The sequence below is a fragment of the Diplotaxodon limnothrissa genome, linkage group LG9 (assembly GCF_057381915.1).
Source record: "Diplotaxodon limnothrissa isolate DT_005_m linkage group LG9, D_limnothrissa_male_GT1.1, whole genome shotgun sequence".
In the NCBI taxonomy this organism is placed as follows: Eukaryota; Metazoa; Chordata; class Actinopteri; order Cichliformes; family Cichlidae; genus Diplotaxodon; species Diplotaxodon limnothrissa.
Window position 1 is genome coordinate 25949690 of NC_140604.1, and position 20251 is coordinate 25969940.

At 43.2% G+C, this 20251-nt stretch overlaps 1 protein-coding gene across 3 annotated transcripts; it reads right to left on the reverse strand.

Annotated features, from left to right (window-relative positions):
• Positions 1 to 216: 216 nt before the first annotated feature.
• Positions 217 to 20195, reverse strand: pde7a (phosphodiesterase 7A). 3 transcript variants are annotated; one of them, XM_085362939.1, is made up of 12 exons: positions 19072 to 20195; positions 8180 to 8240; positions 5442 to 5528; positions 4710 to 4873; positions 4533 to 4596; positions 2225 to 2421; positions 1763 to 1894; positions 1561 to 1652; positions 1277 to 1421; positions 1102 to 1198; positions 917 to 997; positions 217 to 814 (listed from the first exon to the last, which is right to left on the reverse strand). In XM_085362939.1, the coding sequence occupies exons 1-12, from the start codon at positions 19207 to 19209 to the stop codon at positions 540 to 542; spliced, it is 1533 nt and encodes a 510-aa protein (XP_085219065.1). In that variant the 5' UTR covers positions 19210 to 20195; the 3' UTR covers positions 217 to 539. The 3 variants fall into 3 exon arrangements, with proteins under 3 accessions (XP_085219065.1, XP_085219063.1, XP_085219066.1); XM_085362937.1 differs by having other exon boundaries at positions 5442 to 5531; XM_085362940.1 differs by lacking the exon at positions 5442 to 5528.
• Between the last annotated feature and the right edge of the window lie 56 nt (positions 20196 to 20251).

Genomic DNA, 20251 nt, shown 5'->3' on the forward strand with positions numbered 1-20251 from the left:
TCAATACCAATGCAACAACGGCATTACTCCAAAGTCTTAGAAAGGTCTGAACACTCCAGTTGTCTCAGTCAATACAGTTCAGATCATTCTTCAAATCTTTGTTTTCAAATGGCACTTAAAAAAATACCAGAAAAAAGGTCTTCTTCAGTTCTTATACTGCTTTCCCTTAAAGTTCACAAACTTCAAAAAAAAAAAAAAAAAAAAAAAGGTGGTGCGTTCAGTCAGTAATGCCAAAACTACAGAGGACAAATAAATAAAGCAAATAAAAAGAAAAAATACAGCAGTAGCCAAATGAGGTATCTATGTATTGCTCTATGCCAAAAAAAAGAGGAATTAAAATTAAATAAATTAAGTAAAATCAGTGGTTTATCAAGATGGGAGGCCAAAGCAACAAAACATAAACTAGGTGTTCGGAACGGGTGGGGCAGCGGCGTGGCCGCAAACCGCTGGGTGCCCCACCCGACCCCCTCAGTGTATTGTGAGGCCCTGAGGCCCCCAGGGGTCACGAGGTTGAGGTGAAATGGCACAGAAGGAGTGTGTCAGGATTCTCTGCTTCCCTGAGGTATTTCTTTGGAGCTGGTTCCTCCTGCAGTCGTAGCTGTGCTGCCGTCACTCGGCGCGGTGGCAGCGTCTCCTGTGTCTGCGCAGGCCGTGCTGGGCTCTGCCTCCTCGGAGACCGGAGCCGGCTCCTGCTGTAAGCCTCCCCAGCTGGCTTTGTTTAGCCCCATGTGACCCAGCATGGTCTGGGACAGACGTGTGTCACAGAAACGGGCCCACTCTGCAAACAGCGGCTCAGCCACATATGTCATAAAGCCTGAGGGAGGAGAAAGGGCGGCAGATGCTGATTAGGACGAGTATTTGCATTACACGCAAGCTATTGATAACGGGGGAATAAAAACAGAGCCAAAATCCTTGCCTATTTGAATGTTGCCGACTGTGTTCATCTCTCTGTCGCAAAGTGGGCTGACTTCAAGTTTGTGCTTCTTCTCAATGTCTCCTGCAAGAGTGTAACAAAGACTTTAATAAACAAGAAGAAAGAAAGGACCTCCAATCTGGAGAAGAAAGAGCAAAACAAATAAGGGAAAAATATGGACAGATAACCTTGTTGGAAGAACTCCTCTGTCACTTTCTCACTCCACTGTTTGCTCAGCTCCCATGGTCTGCAGGGGTTACAGATATCTGCACACTTCAGGGCCATCTGCATTGGAAAAGCAAAGATAAATATGAACCTGCTGTTTGCTGAGATGCAGGAGCTTTTTTTTAAACCAACACTGACCTGCAGGACGAAATGACGATGGCTGGCGGTGCTCATGCACAGGTTCTCCTGGTCCAGGTGCAAGCGAAACCTGGACAGGTAGTCATTCTGCCTGCTGATGTCCGTGGCCAAGATTAAGGAACCCAAATCCCTCTCCATGTTCAGCCTGAGGTATTACAAAGCATGTTTGTTTAAGAAAACACATTTTAAAGCAAAGAGCAGTCTTATGAAAGAACTCCGTTTCTGCACAGCCTTGTAAGTGGCACAGTTTGAGTTCTCTTTGTGTTTCTCAGTGTCAGACTGACCTGTCCTCAGCAGGCAAATGGGAGAACAGCCCAGTCTCTCTGAGCAGACCCACTGCTGACTTCCAGTGGTGGTTTTCCAGAACTGAGGTATTCTAGGTGAGAAATTGTGTGTGCACGTTAATTTAATACATCGTACAACATCCTTCACTGAAGTCTTCTAATAAGTTAGGCAGGCTAAAGAGTGACTGCTTTGTTGCCTTACTCTATAGAGTGTGGCAAGATAGTGGTCAGTCTTGATGAGGAAAGGCTGGTTGACCCCAGGATGGTCCAGGTCATGGGTGGCAGCTGCTAAGAGTCCCAGTAAGATGTCTTTGGAGGTCAGAGACTTGGCAAGCTGCACAAAAAATAATGCAAGAAGGGTTTAAAATACAAGAATGCCTTCTCCGAAGAACTCTCAGCTCTGCAAATAGCATACTTTTATTCAAAATCTGTCTGTAAGAGCACTTATTTGGATGCATTATCAAACGCACATCTTAATGGTAGCATTCACTGGTTAGACTGAAAGAAGCTGATGAGGAAAGCCTGTACTGTGAGTTGAATACTGTTGAAGCAAGAAACCTTGGCTATGCAAGATTTTTTTTTAAGAAGACCTTGTTGTGGCTAGCAAAGGACTGGGTGAGAGTTAGCTACTTAAACCCAAAAGAGCTCAAGTGTTTTGTCTCACCATGGGCTCTCGCAGGTAGCAGTACATGGCCTGTGTGACATCTGCAGCATGGACAGCGTTGTGGTACGGGTTGTCACTGTGGTAGTCCTCCTGAACCATGACCAAAAACCTCCAGAGTTTGACCATGTCCAGCTGGAAGAGCTCCACCAGCCCATACTGGTTCAGCAGGTGGAAAGTCAGGGTGATCAGGCTGTTTCCTGAGCAAGAAATCAAATCAGAATGATCACTCTGCATTCATCCCTTAAGTTCACCTATAAAAGCTGCAACTGAACGCTGCTGAACTCAACAATAATCACTTCTATTGCCAGTCTTTTTTTATGGATGCATCCATCTTTCCTAATTCTACCTCCACTACACCACCTCCTCCTTCTCAGTCTAATTTTTAATAGTTGTGATTCTCACCACTGCAATCCTTAACTCCTGCTTTTGAAGTTTAACTCGGGTCAAGTCAGAGACGGGTCAAGAACATGTCTTAAAGCTGTTTTGATGATTGGATTGAGGTTACCTCAATTATACAGTGCAGGATGTGCAATTATATACATGATAAGATTCCTTTTCATCCTCATTACGAGAGTCGCACTTAGTGGTTCAAAAATAAGAGAATGTAGAAAAAACGAATTACTTTTGTTTACCACTGACTTCCTGAACTCCACTGCTGCAGTCTGGCTTTCACACAGACCAGCTGCCCCCCCCCCCCCCCCAAAAAAGGAGTATGATGAAAATACAAAGCACAATCTCTGAGGCTCCTTTCACACGTCAGCTTAAGAGAGTTGGAATATTTTCCCCCGTTATCCTTTCTCGCATGTCGTACACAGCAGGAAATTGTCTGCTTCAGACATGCTCTCACTACAGGAAGTACTCCTGGTGGTTTGAGCGAGGGATCTTACTGGACGCAGAGGGGAGGAGGCAGCGCACAATACGCCAGAGTATTAGCTGCGCTATTTGCACACTGGTGCAATCAGACATCACATGGACACTGTACTATGCAGCACGCAGATGAAAAGACCTGCTAATGGAGAAATGACTGACATTTCTCTCACGCACCACTGCCGAGTGCTGGAGTATGGACAGCGCACCAGTCTGTGAGGTTTAGAGAAATTTAGGGCTACAGTGCATGTGTGAAAACAGCTTATGGAAAAATATTCTTGAGGATTTTAGAGGTTACAGGAGTACACACAGAAAGGAGGAGGGGCTAATTCAGAAGAGTATGCACTTCTATCCTATTACACAGATAAATAAATATAGGGCCTCCACACCAATACACTTAAAATAATTTGAGTTTAGTTTAATACAAATCTAAATAATACAGCACTGTATATTCATTTTCTGTCAAGCCTGGGCTTTGCTTAGACATAAAACAGCTGATGTATATTTAAAGTAAAACAGTGACATAGCTGCAGAGCTAATCCTAAAACTGTGCCAGGTATCAGATAGATGGCACCAGCGCCAACACTTTAAATCTCAACCAGAGGTCAGGATTCACCAGTCAGTGTGCACGACAATCAGCCACAACATTAAAACCGCCGACAGGTGGAGTGAATATTGATCATTTTGTTACAACACCTTTAGTGCTCTCATTCATGCGGGTGTTACTTTGATAAATGCCACTCGTGAAACATTGTTTCAGAGTCAGAACACGCACACCTTTTCTTCTTTTTACTTGGTCCCTTTAAGGATAGCCACTGAGGATCATCTGCCTCCATCTTACTCTATCCATATCTATCCTCATGTGTCACACCAAACCTCTGCAGGTCCTCCTTCACTGCATCTGTGGTCTCAGTCTTTTCCTCCTGCCAGGTTGCTTCTTTTTCGTCCGACTGTCACAAAATCCTTTTTCAGTATATCCATCATCCCTTCTATTTGCATGTCCAAACAATCTCAGACTTCCCTCTCTAACTTTGTATCCAAACTGCTCAATCTGATCTGAAATCTGCCTCATTCCCAACAGAAGCATTTTCAGCTCTGCCACCTCCTGCTCGGTCTCCTGTCTTTTTGTCATCCACCTTCACTCTAGTTCTTGGCCTCTAAAGTCACGCAAATTTTGTAATCAGACTGCAAGCGTGAGGCTCCATGTGGATGTAGAGTGGCCATTACATTGCAACAACAGCGCACGCGCGACATTGTGCCGTCTGTGTCCACAACAGAGTAAAATCTTCACTTTGCACGTCTTGTGTCCGTTCCCTGATGGCTGTTTTTGGGTCACAAGGTAGGAACTGTGGTTTTAACGTTGTGGCTGATTGATGTCAGTTAAGGCATCATGGCATTTAGAACAACGTCTCAGAAGTCCTACAGATTATATTTTACCTACCATTTGTCAACCTATCGAAGAGGAAAATGTCAAAATTCCAATTCCCGACTTTTTCCAGCATGCACTACGATAGAGAAAAGAGAGAGTTTTACGTGAGGTTTGGAAAAAATAAATTATAAAAAGAAAATGTGCACTTCTGTTTTATTGTGGTGCCAAATATTACAAATAGTCCCATACTCTAGCCTGTCCAGTGTAATCTTCATCGAGGATGTGGAGGGGTATCTGCTGGGGGACTCCTCGCAGCAGACGGGACGAATGCAGGTATCTCTGGAAGCTGAGCAGCCTGTGGACCCGCCTTTCAGGATCATAGCTGGCCGACGTGGAGCCGCAGCCCAGCCGTGCTGCGCACACAAACACACAGAAGCACACGATATTTTACAAAGGATACAACATCTAAAACAGACGACAACGTTGGGGCATGTTCATTTCTAAACCTCGTTAGGCCCGGAGAATTACTTGGCTCGGACAAGCTTGGTGGGGATCTGACACCAACACAGCAATACACAAACAGTTGCTGCTGACACAGCCGCCCACTCATAAGCCTTTCGTCTGGGATCACACAGCAGACATGCTTTGTCAGTGGTCTCTCTCCCTCCCTCTCTCTCACACACGCACACACCCCACAAAAGGCACTGTGTCTGAGTAAACTGTCGCTGCAATCCAGAAACACGTCAGCGTGAGGTAGGATTAATCTTGGGTCAAAAATGTCAACAAGTACACTCAAACGTTTTCATTGAAAAATGAAAGTGGTGCTTTATCGTGCACCTGTAAGCCTCAAACAAGGTTTATAGTAAGGCACACCTCAGAGACAAGAACACAGGCGTCTTTCAGTCACGCAGGACAGGACTAGTCTGTGACTCCTACCGGGGAGGCTGGTTTTTTTAGTCAAGATGCTCGGGCTGTACTCACTGTGAAGCGTTCGGAAGTCGATGCACAGGTACGGGTGGGAGCTTCTACGTTCCGGTTCAAATCCAACCTGACTTCTCACTCTCACATCTCCTAGAAGAAATCAACACTTATTTCCTCAAGATTCATACAGCGTGAAAAGAAGTCCAGAAGTGCATCCAATTAGTAATCTTTTGGCGCTATATCCTGGAGTTTATCTTGCTTTAGTGACACAAAGATGGGCTTTACCACATGACAATGTAGTAAATCTTCTTTCATTTGGATTTTTAAGAAGCTGAAACTTACTCTGGTTTTCTGGCAACATCCAAAGACAGAGCAAATATTTATATCTTACTAGTTGCTATTTTTGCGATTTCTGTTATTATAAACTGTTATTTCTCCCCGTGTTTCTTGCTACCTGCCCTTTTTAGTAGCTTGTGCTTAAATTGCTTTAATGTCAAACACTTTTACTTCACTGTCATAGCCTCATAGCACTGAATCCTAACAAAATAATCAACAAAATCTTTCAAATTTGCTTTTTTCTAGAAAACCTACAGAAAACCATTTATTATACCTCAGAGTGTTGACAGAAAACCTACCCCACCCCCTCCCCAATCATGTCTCAGCTTTTCTAAACAAGGAAATAATCCTTCTTATGTGAAGCTTTGGAACTAAATCATGACGTGTGACAGGACGCTGTGGTAAAACCCATCATCTCTGTACTCCCCAGCAAGCTAAAACAAGCAAGAGATTGTGGAAAATACTATTTGACCAAGACCCAGTGTGGACTATCCATGTGCGGGCACAGTCACACACAAGCACACACTCCCATGTTCCAGAAGAGGAAACTCAACGGACAGACAAGTCAAACAGCTGAGCATGCAATGCCATGTCTGCTCTACTATTAGTACTCCGAGCCACTGAGAAGGATCTATAGCCGATCTGTGACTGGTTTTAGTAGTCAGGCAGAGAAACAGAGACAGGCTCCAAACTCAGACCTAACAGACGGCGGCCGGCCTGCTTGCTTGCTTGCTTGTAGGCTGCAGTCGAGAGCAGTGAGAGCACAGTGAGGTGACAGGATGGTGCTATGACTGATGCAGCAAATGCTAGTGTGTTGTTCCAGGCAACACTGTATGTACAGCAAGACTCTATACTGCAGTATACTGATTAAAGGTGAGATGGTATGCTTCCAGCATAGCACTTAAATTGTGTCACGTGTGCATCAGTTTATCAACAACAACAACAAAAAAAAAAAAAAGCAGTCACACCAGTGTGTTCCCACAACCACCTTGTTACTTACTTGCAAACAGCTGTTTGAATACTACACAAGTTCCTATCAAAATACCAAAAACTAAGAATTACTATTCACGGCATAGCGGCGCTAAACATTACTTTGAAAAGCTATTCATGAATGTTTAGTTTCGATTGCACAATATGAATTCTGCAAAAATAAACAAAAAAACACCACAATTCATGCACTTTTAGGCAGTCGTCATATGCCCATATGTATGCACATCTGTCACATCTGCAGATGCAAACACACGTGCTCGGGCCCAGAGCGCGTCTGTCTGCGCGAGTTTGCGTGATTAGTGCGTTTTGAGTGTCAAAGGGTCCACGTCTCCCTATGGTGCATTAGTGCTGGAGCTCTGGGGTGAATGTAGGTCATGTCATTATAACTGATGAGGCAAAAGCTCTGAGTCCTGCTATTTGAAAGCACATCAGCATTAACTTGGCAGACTGAACCCAGGCCCAGGCCAGCACCCGTCTGCATTAGCGTGCCTCTCCTTACACTTAATTTAATCTGAAAATCTACACACACAGATGCTTTATGCCTGTGACATATGAGACTGCCATCATACTTAGCTAAGTAAAATGATTAAAAAGCTAAAGCTCCTTCACTCAGCTCAATGAAATGCTGTTATTATGACTAGACTAGGCAGCAGTCGACTCATGATCGTGCTGGAAAGAAACAAAGTATGACAATAATATGTTGTTTTTGGTTTTTTTCACATTTTTTTTTCACGCTGAACTGCATCTAATACTGATAGCTCCCTGCCTGCTCACTACATTTCATAGCAGCAATCTAAAATATCCAAGAAGAATACAGACAGGATAACACTTCAAGCAATTCTACTCTTCTTCTTTGCTGCTACCTCCCAGCCAACAAGTATGATATGAGGTGCCAAAAGTTCCATGCAAGACAGCATCCTTGTTTAGTACACATACCTCAGGGGTATAACCAGCCTCTAATCGCACCATTATCCCCAGTAACCTTATTGATTACGGAGCTGAACTGGCTGCTTCCTAGATGCATTTAACTCCATCTGCCTGGCAGAGCTATGAACCTTCATCCTCACATCCATTTTCTAAGCTGCTTATCCTCTTTAGGGTCACTGAGTGCGAATGGACATGCACGAATGCACGCATATGTACACAAAAAAATAACCTCAGCCAAAGATGCTTTAGTTTATTTACAGTTAAAATAAAAACCGTATGCTCATCACATATCAGATTGAACTTTTAAGACTGAAGACTACCGATACACATGCATGCACGCACACACACACACACACCCTGAACCCTATCGTGACTTAAAAGATTAAAAAAGGCCAGGGATTGAAAGGATTCTGGACATGCCCTTAAATGCGCATCTCAGTGCTTTTATTTTAGACGATCACAGAGAAGGTAAACCTTCCGAGGTCTCGAAGTAGTGTGACTGTGTCTCTACTGTGTGTATGTAGAAAGAGCAGGTTAACACTTACCTAGCATACGAATATACAGCGCTGTCTGGTCAGAGCTGTCGTAGGAGATGGCCCCTCGTCTCTGAGCAGGAGAAAAAAAAACAGAAGAAACGAAAAGAAAACATCAGCTATTGTTCAACCGATACAGTGCAACGCAATTACAAATACTGCCGAACAACAAAGAGGTCCCGCCTGTCCAAAACCACGTGTGAAATATAACAGTCCCTGATCACCAATAAAGACCAGTGGTGCTCGAAACATCACTTCTTTTTATTGGTTCAATAAATAATTGTAAACCTGAGCCCTGCAGCTGTTTTCTTACTATAACAATCACAGTGCAACAACAGGCGCACCCCAAAACACTTCTTCTGAAACATGTGCCTTATTATTTTTATTTTTTTTTTACATTTTAATGCATATGCAGGACTTGATAAGAGGAGGGTGGTGTAATGCTTCTGCTGCAGGTTCTAATCTCCAGTGTGTACTCTGTATACTCTGGTGTTATACTGATAAACATGCTCTAGCACCGTGTCATCAGCCTGATTCGGCACTGCTATCAGGCATGTGAGAAACACATGTGCTATTTGGGGACACACACACACACAGACACCAATAGTATTTTTTTGATGTGTGAGGTTCTTATGCAACTTAAAGATTTGCCTCAAAGAATAGTTTGAAAATGCAGAAGTATTAAAAGTATAGATATATTTTCTAAAGTTATTTATTCTGATGTCAGCACGTGAATGCACTTTGATTTAGTAAAAGTGACTATGGTGGAATTGACAGCTTGTACAGATGTGACGGACCAGCTAGCAACAAGTCAACTTATCAGCTTAAGAGTCTAAACTCAGAGCTTCTGGCAGCTGCTTCATAAAAGACTTTTTTTGCTTTGTCTTCTTAAAAGCAGTTACAGGAAGTGTTTAGTGGCCATCTGCTAACTGTTTATTCAATAAAGTCTGAGCTAAATCTAGATTTGGACATTTAATTTAGACTTTTTATTCCATGTCAGAGTGTGCCAAGGAAAAATAAAATGATGAAAAACCTTTTCAATGCAAGACAAAAGCAGAGGGAGCATTATGCGTAAATAACATAAACAACACTCAGTCCTTTCTAAATAGTACCCCTGTGTTAGGATTCGGTCTATGCCTTCCATAATCCAAAAAGCACACTTTAAAGCAGTGGACTAAGACAGGCCACAACCAGACTTGCACTATGATGAATAAATCTTTAACGCGCATTGAACGACGCCCATTCGTTTACTTAACCGTCATTCAGTTCAGGATGGAGCCTATCCCAGCTGTCAACGAGCAAGCATTGTGATACACCCTGAACAGGTTGCCAGTCCATCACAAGAGGCAAACAACCAATCGCACCCACATTCACACCTACAGCCAGTTCAGAATCACCAGTTAACCAAACGTGAGTATCTTAGGACTGTGCGAGGAAGCAGGAGGACTCGGGGGAGATCCCACACAAACACAGATACCCCTCCCCATAAAATAAAAAGCACATCAGGGAACTTTATTCATATTATTGTTCCTTGCACACAGAGACAGAGAAAGAGTTTCATGAAATTTACTGAAATGCAATTTAGTAGCAATTTCAAAAGCAAAATTAACTTCACTGCACAAAACTCTTCTGGAATATCACTTTTACTGCTTACTGTAACCCACGAACATGAAATACCACGTAAATGCTGTAACTTCCTGAAATACTTCTCTCAGTCAACACTGGGTTCAGCATCACATCCAAACAAATCACAATACCATTTCCTGTAAAGTAATGCACTTGACGCATCATGTTTTAAAATATGTAAATACTTCCTCAATATTCGTCAGCAGTGCAGCAAACGGCTTTGGTACGCGGGCTGCAGATACATTTTTAATGCATTGGGGAAAAAAGAAAAGAAGAATAAACCAGGAAATAAACCATTTAGGTTATTCAGGTTTCGAGAGAGGAAGCAAATGAGTTGAAGAAACATTGAAAAATGTTCCAGCAAACCCTGTTTACTTCTTTATCCATGCATCCATCCATTCATCTTAATTGCTTATACAACTTAGGGTTGCAGGAGGTCAGCAGTCTATCCCAGGGTACACTCTGGGCTGGGATAACAATCCATTAGAGGATAAAATTTTTACTTTTATTCTCTGCACAAAAAACAAAATCCAGTCCTAACTAGTATTCCAGTGCATGAAGGCAGCTGCGACAATAGTGTTACTTGCACAGCAGTAGCTGTAGCAGGCACGACTGCCGTAACTACATATTTGCTCTGTTGACAGACAGCTGCCCAAGGCTACAGTAAGGTGCTGGCTCACCTCTCTGTGCACTTTACACATCCTGGCCCCCCTCCAGGTCAACTCTTCACTCACCCTAATGGGGCTACCCTTGTCTAGAGTTACCCCTTTCACAGAGATCCTGCATAACTGGAAGATTACCTCACTGATTGACTCGGTGCCAGACTTACAGCTCTCTACTAGGACAAACTGTTTTTAAAAGGAAGATGTTTTGGTCCACTGACAACCAACCTGTTCACTGTATACAACTCTAAAGAACAAAAGGGCCTTACTGGATCCTTAACCCTCCAGGTTAACACAGGGCACCCTTCACTCAAAGCACTCTAATGAAAAGAGAGCATATTTTTATATAAAGGAAAGTTATAGTAAAAATAGATTTAAAAAGGCAAAACTAGGAAGCTCTGTATTATGGTCCACAACTACAGAGTACAGCAATGGGCTTGATAAATATGTCTAATCTGTGGCCATTTAACGACAGCCGGCAGGTCACACCAAACACAAACGCATGCAAAAACACAAATGCTCTGGCTTGTACACTCATTACCTCATATAATTAGGATTACTGTGAATCTTTCACACACACAGATATACACCTAACAATGTCTGTACTCTAAGCTCATGACAGCCACCAATCCAAAGCTAATATTTTACTGCCTAGCAAACAGCTTGACTCAGGGTGGGTAATGTGCAAAGCTGTATTTTAGTGTCAACAGGCCTCTGTGTTTACACATGGTGCAGTGTTTAGTGTGAGCATTATAGATTGTGGGTATGTTATCCACGGAGCTTGTGTGTGTGTAAGATGGGGGTTGGAATAGGCTGCAACACGTGTGGGAACTGTATAATGCTGGCTAAGAGTGGGTATGAAGAGTGACCAGCCCTGCTAACACAGCTAGCACCAACAAAACCTTTTGCCTGGCCACACACACACACACACACACACACACACACACACACACACACACGTCCAGCAGCCAGTTGGCACTTACTGCCATGACCTCCCTTGTACAACAAGTTGGCAAGAGCTGCACTTTGTGTATATCACATTCTCACTGTGAACAGAAGGGAAAGTCAAATTTTACCCTTGAAATGGCCAGCCCACAACACACCCACACACAGAGACACACACACCCTCACATACCCTTGACACGCCTTGCTGCACCAACACACAAAGCCAGACAACCATGGGCCTGTCATGGTCCAACAAGAAGTTAAGTCACTTTTTTAAGCTTTGCGCTTCTGGCATTTATGCTTCACAGCTGTGACTGAGATAAGAAGACAGATGCAAGATATCAACTGAAGAACTTGAGCTAAATGTCACATGCACACTTAATTTATTAAACTACTATTAGATTACTATGACCTGGATGACTGAGAACCTACACAGATTTATTAAAGTTTAAAGAACAGTGTTTATTCACTTTAATTAACTACAAAATTGAAATTACAACATATAAAAAGACATCCAGCACTGAGCTTCTTTTTTTTAAAATTGGTAATTAAAGTTTTGTTTTATTTCTTACGGTAGTTTGAGGGTTTTTTAGGGCTTTAGAGACTGAAAAAGCATTAGTGCACATTATGCAAACTATATGGTGCACACAAGAAAAACAAGAGGTCTTGATTTTCTTGCACGTAACAATACAAGCCTTAGAGTGGCAGGTAGATACTAGTAAATGCCCTTTTTCATGTCATGACCAAAACTTGCTTGATTTGTTTCCCAATGACTTTAATACAGTTAAAGTTACTCCAAGCTGCTTCGAGCTGTCCTCCAAGAAACTGCAGCTTTACAAACTCTGACTTCACTCTGGAGCAGTGCCAGTTTGCATTTGACCAACAGCCTCAGGGATGAAACAAGGCAGAGCCCAGATTAAACTTTCTTGCAAGTTTCTGTTCCTCTTTAGCATTTTCTTTAAACATTAGGTTAAAGCAAAACAGGGGTGTGATGGGTGAAACGTGACTCACTGGGCTGGAAAGCCATGAAGTCACCATCCAGCCATTTCTGGTGTGTTCAAGATAGTTTTACACAACACTTTTGTACTCTCTCCTGATCACCCCGAGCATTATAGCTACCAAAAACCAGAGATACGTGTGTACAGGATATGCTAATCTTGCCATCTAGATTTTCTAATAACTTGTAATAACTGCAAATGGAGTGAGTAAACACAGTGTGAAGTTGTTAGCTTTGCATAAGGAGGCAAAATGAGGACAGTTACAAGTCCAGATGGCATGTGAGTGAGCAAACATTTACGTTAACAAATCACCACACAAACAACAGGGCTGGCCACACCTTCGGTATATAGACATCTAGTTTAAAGACTAGCTGGCACATGTCAATCACAGAGCCCCTATGAAACAAAACAAATCATTATATTTTAACAGCAAAAAATGAACCCCCTTCTACCCAGTTCCCACTTGCTGTTAAAGAACCTGTAAGTAATGACAGTTGCTCAGGTCCCCAGGCTACTCTTGCCCAAAAACACTGAGGAATGAGAACATGGAAAGTTACGCAAGTCTGCATGTCAAAAGGTAGATTTCATCAGCTAGTATCAGTATTTGGTATCAACGTGGCTGGTTGTTACAGAAGTACATATCACTTCGATCACTGGTCACTTCGTTAGGTTCACTTGCTCAACTACTCAGTAACATAAGTATCTCTTTAGCCAATCACATGGCAGCTACACAGTGCAATCAGGAATGCAGACATGGTTAAGATGACCTGGTGTAGTTCAAACTGAGAATCAGAATGGGGTAAAGGGTGATGTGAGTGACTTTGAACTAGGCTTTTTTTATTTTTTCATAAACTGCTGAATTACTGGGAATTTGGTGTAAACAACATGTAAGCATGGATGCGTCCCAGCTGACGTCAATGGTCCAAGCTGGTGGTGATGCTCTATAACGGTGTGGGGATATTTTCTTAGCACATGTTGGGCCTCAACTGAGAATTGTTTTTGCTGATCATGTCCATCCTGTTATGACCACAGCGTAGTGTTCTCGAACATGACAACAGGTTCACAACAGCCTCCACTGTCACCTGATCTCAATCAGATAGAGCACCTTTGGCATGTGGTGGAATGGGACATTCCACCACAGCGCCTCGCTGTATCAATGTGTCGAGCCAGCTTTAAAGGCAAAAAGGGTCTAGCCCAGTACTAGCAAGATGTAACTAATAAAGTGTCAGATGAGTATATATAGAGATATTTACCAGTTAAAAAACTAAGCAAAACAAAAGAGAAAATAAAGGAAAAACAAACTCTACAATGCCTTTTGCAGAAATATTTTCGGTAACTTTTAGGTCAATTTATCAATTTTTATACCAAAGGGATCGGTATCTCCACTCCATTCCATCAAAACACTAGCTGAGGGAATATTTTTCGGAAGAGTCATCCCTCCAGTGACTAAAGAGACTTGGGACATCGTAGCAAAGATGCACCAAAGCCGTTCTTGAGGCACATGTGAGCCTAACATCTTACTAACACGCATGTTGGTTTTTCCCTTTAATTTGCACCAAATCTTCTGAATTATACACTTTATTAAAACTTAAATGAGTAACAATGACTCATTCTGAAGGTTTTTTCAATTTACTTCAACATAGCTTTAAAAATTTAACAAAACTTCTATTGCTTTCAGTGCCTTTAAATGAGTTGCAGTCTGTTGGTTTTTGATTGTAGCAGTCTGAGAACAAGCTAGCTTTAGTTCTGTTTGGCGTTTTAACCACTAGGCCTAACAGCGCAACCATTGTTCTCCCTGCAATTCCATCTAAGCTCGTTTACATACAACTCTGTTTCTTATCTCGGCTTAGCGCCACTGCCTTGGGGCACAACACTCAGGTTTCTGAGGTCAGGACCTAATGTGAAAACTCCTCACTATGTGGCTGACCCCCAGGGCTTCGTTGTTTGTCATTTTCTCACCCGTATAGTTAAACAGACACAAACAAATATCAGAAAACATGCAGTATGATTAATGCATGCAGAATTAACCCAAAAACACTCATTTCAAAACACTCAGAAATTCAAAATCATTGCTCAAAAAGCACTTTCACCAGAGCACCGTGAAAGAGCAGATACAGATGCCTGATGCCCTTTCAATGGCACAATCGAATGAAACATTCTCACACTTCCTGATTTGAAACACAGGCCTAAAACTGGCTTTTACTAGGTTATAAAGATCTTAGAATTTGACTTAAACTGAGGACCTGCCTATTCCAGTAAGCAAGTCAGCTGGGGCCAAGCAAATGAGGAAGCCAGCAGTATTCCAATAAACTGACATATCAAAAAACAAAGCAGTGCACACATAAACCCTACACACACACACACACACACACATATATGTAAATGCTCGAGATAAAAAGCAGGTGGACGGGTTTTTCATAAACCAAAAGCTTCCTTCTGACTTATGGCCTCTTGCAGCGCTCTGCTGTGTGGGACGCCAAATTCCAGAAACTGAGTGCTAACCTATAAACAAAAGCAGATCTGGAGTGTGTGTGCGCATGTGTGTATAATATATATTTTAGCCACTACATACACTAAAACCCTGGATAGAGTCTACCTGCTGGAAGAGTGTTTTATGAGTACTGTGTCCACTGTTAGTTTTTGCAGCTGCAGTTAGTTTTTGCGAGACGCCCGCTGCTTTGGAGGAGAGGCCTGGGGTGAATTGGCCTGATATCTTGGCCAGCAAATGATGACGAGTGTAGCAGTGAGCAGTGTTACAAGGCGGCCTGCCTGTCAAGCAGTCATATATCCACAATCAGTGATTTTTTATTGTTATTTAACTTTTAACTAGTCGCCAAGTGTGTCATAAATTCTTTTTTTTTTTTTTACACCGAGTGCTTAAAAGGGCCTTATATACACACATACTGTAAGTCTACGCTGCACAGGAATTTCATTCATCTCAAACATCATCCCCAGGCTCTAATTGCCTCTCGGGGCCAACTTCATGCCCCGTCCCTCCTTAGAGCCTTCTGAGGAAAACAAACGAAACCCAGGTCACCAACCAGCGCGATCTGTCTGAGGTTTGAAACCAGTAGCACTGAGAAATAGACTCCCTTCCTGTATAGGCTCATACGTCAATAAAGCCACAGTAAATAAGAATAAAAATCAAGCAGCGCTGATGTTGTGGCTGTCGAAGTGCGTAGCCACACTCTCGTGGCCGACAGCACTCGACGCTGCAGCACAAAAACAGATCAGTCACGTGATAAGAGGGGGCCCCTTGCAGAGACAGGGAGGCAAACAGAAAGGGTGAGGAGCGTGTATGGTTGAATGAAGACAGGGTGCAATATTTGGCTCCTCTTTATTAATCAGCGGGTTAATAAACACCCGCAATCCCCCGCCTTCTTATCGGCAAGCAGCACAGTGCATTCCAGCTCAACTGTGTGAATTCAGCGTGAAAAGTTTTGGCGGCGCAGGGGTTAAATGTTTTTGTGAAAGGTTGTGAAACACCAGGCTCAGAGTCTGAACGGCTCCTTCAGCATTCTTACCACATCCTGAAACGACGTCAATCTGATGGCACTGCACAGGAGGAAAAAAAAAACAAACAAAAAAAACCTTATCGGTTCAGTTAAAATCAACAAAGTAACTCCCACAAAAAAAAAAAAAAAAAAAAAAAGCACGGCACTGTATTCCCTTATCGACCTCTCCACAGAAACACCCACAGCAGCAATGAAACAAGCAGTGCCAGCCTCCACCCTTATGCACGGGCTTCTCATCATCATCATCATCATCATCATCATCATCATCTCCTCTTGTGCGTAAACATCTCAAATGAGGAGCCAATCTCGGGTCAGCAGCCACTACAGCACTGATGATATCTCTCACTGTGATATGACGAACTGATAGCAGATCAGTTCTCCCAGTCTAAAGCTGCGTTCCTCCCTTTATCACCAAAAATCATCGCACTGCTCAGGCTTCATCAATACTCCGTATTTGTTTATTGACCCCCTTTTATCTCTGCAGGATCTTTCTTTCTGAAAGTTTAAAGCCTTATCGCAACCGTGTGACCGTGCGTTACTGGCAGCAGCTCACGACAGCCAAACAAAAAGATGAGAAACTCTCGTTCCCACCCTGTGCATCATCTCTTAATATGAGATGTATGTAATAACACAAGTAACATACTGTCAAGCTGTGTGCAAATGCATTTGTGCTTTGTAGTTTAGATGAGAACCACATGACTCTTTGCAGCGTCCTCCTCTTGGTCCTTTCATTTTGCATCAACCTAATCTGACTTATTCGTGTCTTTGGTTCTCTCTTTTTCCAAGAGAAGCCAATGCGACGCCATATTCCAGGAAAATTCTAATTCATCTTTCACCCCACTTTTGGGATTTGATCAACTTACAACACCCATTGTGCTAAAGACAATGGAGGCATTGTAATGGATAAATGGGCCCCGTTTATTTAATGCCGTTGCTGTTTTCAACGCCTCTTCAACGGCATATTTACACCCAATCATAACAATTCCACAGTCACAGAGTGACATATTCTTCAGAGACTCCGACCCTACTCTTTCGTCCACTGTTTACGAGAGGAAATGTCTTCATCGGCGAGGGAAGGGGAGGGGTGCATCGGAGAAAGAAAAAGAGGGAGCTTGTGAGCGAGCGGAACAAGATAGCCAGAGAAAAGAAAAGGGACTGAGACTTCGACCATCTGTGAGCCTGGCAGCAAGCCAAACCACTGCCCACAGAGCTGAGGCCCATGCCTAACTGCCTCTTTCTGCAATGGTAGTCCAGCCCCGCTTCCACAAACAACAGGCCTGTGGAACCACACACAAAAACACAGCAGCCACCAAGGACAAATGCACCCTTATGGTCATAAATAGGGCCCAAAAAACAATATTTGTAGAAGTGTAATTGCTTGGTGACAAAGGCTGAGTGACACTGCCGTATGCAAGCAGGTTCACCAATTCTGCCGATGTTCACAAGGGATAAAGACAAATGACTACAACGTAGGCTGGTCTCAATGTTGTCTGCAGTGTTTGTAAGCCTTCTCCAGTCCAGTTTCATGGGAAATGATTTTAACACTAAACAGTGCACTTTTTATGACAAAGAAGCAAAGACTGTGAAGGCAGACCGGCCGAACTGAGAGATCAACGTGAGCAGGAGACAGAACGGCTTCACGGATTCTGTTTGTACATAAAAGGAACAATGCAGCATTATACTTATATTGATTTCCTTATAAGGATTTAGGATTTCCCCCAAGGAATCCTCCTTTGGACTATGGTCCAGAAACCACCATTGTGCAAGGACAGTTTGAGGATGTTGAATTGGTTTTATGAAAAGCCTCCTGACTGACTCAGAGAGAGATGTTTGCACAGTGTGTTCAGAGAGTGTTATTGAGTGACCACATGGTCCAGCCAACTTATCCAAGATTGCATGATATTGGTCACCAAAGGACAAACACTAATGACCCAGTGAGAAAAAAAAAGAAAAAGAGTGCTGACAACAGGCCTATGAATCGGTCTTTGAAGGGGCTGCCTGTGAGGATGGATGTAGGCTCAAAGCAGAGACACACATGGGTGGATATGTGGAGCAGGGTCCTGTACAAAGAACTAATGGATGGCCCATTGAAGAGGACGCTCACGTAGTCATAGACAGTTGCTTAATGCTCAGTTAATGGGCTGAGAGGTGCCGTGCAACACCGTGGGAGTTTCTGTTCACAAGCAACTAGCAGGATGTGACCCCAACGGCACGAGAATACACCCCGCTGCTACTTTTGTCAAGAAACACTGAATCAATAGTAACGATGCTTCCCTTTTTAAAAGGAGCGACACCGTGGAGAAGGGACTTCATTGACTGGTGACATGACGTGCAGCTTTTTGTTGTGAGCTGGCATCGCTCACAACATTGATTAAACTAGTGCGCTGGACAAAGGCCAAAGAGATGGTACCATTACCTCAGACACGTGCTCAAATGTGGTTCAGCGATTGGCTAATGTATTCAAAATGCACTGTGCTGCCTGCCAGTGTCTGTGTGTACATGGCAGTCAAGCAGAACATGACCCCTGCTGCCCCCCCCCCCCACACACACACACACACACACACACACACACACAGGCTGTTTTGAGAAGCAAGAGGAATAAACAAAGGTAGGCTCACCAGAGGGACATTTTCAAGAATTCAACACTCTGAGAAAGTAGGAAGTTCAAGCATGACTCAATGATTTAAGCTCTCCTCCCAGCATGTTAACATAAATAACTGTGTGGCACGTTCCCTCTGACTCCCAGGAGTGAGCTGGTACACCTCAGCATCATGGTTCTGAGGAAGGCTACAAAGTTTAAACTGAAGAGGCCTTTATCAGGGGGAAACATACACAAATGTAAAGTTGGCTTTGGGTGATGACTTGGTGTGTGTCTTAGGCTCTTGAAGATAAGAATATACAGTATGCCTCTGGTGGAGAGCTCTCGCAGTGTGTGTGTGTGTGTGTGTGTGTGTGTGTGTGTGAGAGAGTGAGAGAAATGGGGCCTAAATATCCAGCAACCACCTGCAAGATTCCTGTGGATTATTTATATGGTTTCTGAAAATGATGTGGGTTTTAAGACGCATGTGCCCCCCCCCCTCCCCAAAAAAATAAATAAAAATAAAATAAAATAATCGAGCCCACTGTGATCAGATGATAGGAAATGATACGTGTTTTACCTGTGACAGCTGTCTTGGATCAGGAGCCCCGAAGAGAGAAGAGCTGGAGCTGAAACTAATGGCTCCCCTTCGGCTGAGGACATGCTTGGGAACCGGCCTGTCTAGAGGCAAAACCGGCAGCTGATAACATACTTCCATTGAATAGTCAGGGCTGAATCCGGATCAAAAATATAGGAAAAAAAAAAGAAATATTTAATGGGAAAAAAGACAGCAGATGCAATGCGGAAAAAAGCAGATGAGTGATTAACTAGAAAATCTGCCGGGGCAAGAAATAAAAGAAAAAGAAAAAAAAATCTTTCACTATTGTGGAAACGATCTGATATCGAGCTGCAAAGTATTTCTGTTCATCATGAGCGACTTAAAACTTGTGCAGATCGCCTTCATTGATGCTGTGTCTCATCTACCTCCAGTTTTACCCCCTTTGGTGTCATTCTGTCAGATTTAAAAAATAATGATAACAGTAATAAATCATGCTGCTGTTGCATTTGCCTCTTTCCTTCTCATTTTACTCAAATCCGGGCCCACGGACGACGAGACCTTCTTGCCATTTTCTGGGTCTTTATGAAATTGCTTCCTCATTTTCAAAGCAGAAAAAACCGCCCGCTCGCTCGGCTTTCGTGGCGCTCGCAGATCCGCATATCACGTATCCCGGCGTGTAAACAAAAGGCACGACCACTTCCAAAAAATGTCATCAACATATCATGTTGTATGCTACGCCGGCGGACGAAGTGAGGCAGCTCCAGGATGTGAGAGCTCGTCGGTCGTTGGCCCGGAGGACGAGGAGGAGGAGGAGAAGGAGGAAGGGGGGGAGGCTTTCTCTCATTCACACTTTATACCGCCGGCGAGATTTTATCAACACGTAGGGCTTCTCCGTCTTTTTATCTGGAGCTGCATGATGAAGGAGCAATTGTCTAAATTCGCCGCTGACCGTAAAGCACTAAGTGTCTGGCTCAGAGAGGGGAACCCCGATGCTCATTTCACTCACTGCGACTCCGCTGGGTGTAAAGGAAACGTAGCGACGCGCACTGCAAATCTGGCAACCCTCTCAAAAAATAATAATAATAAAAAACAAAAAAAATTAATACCCTACGCGGCGGTTTTTTTTTCACTACGACTACCTACCTATCGTCCTACACATTAGCCTACTTTACGCTTTAAGAGCGCACACCACCTGCCAGAG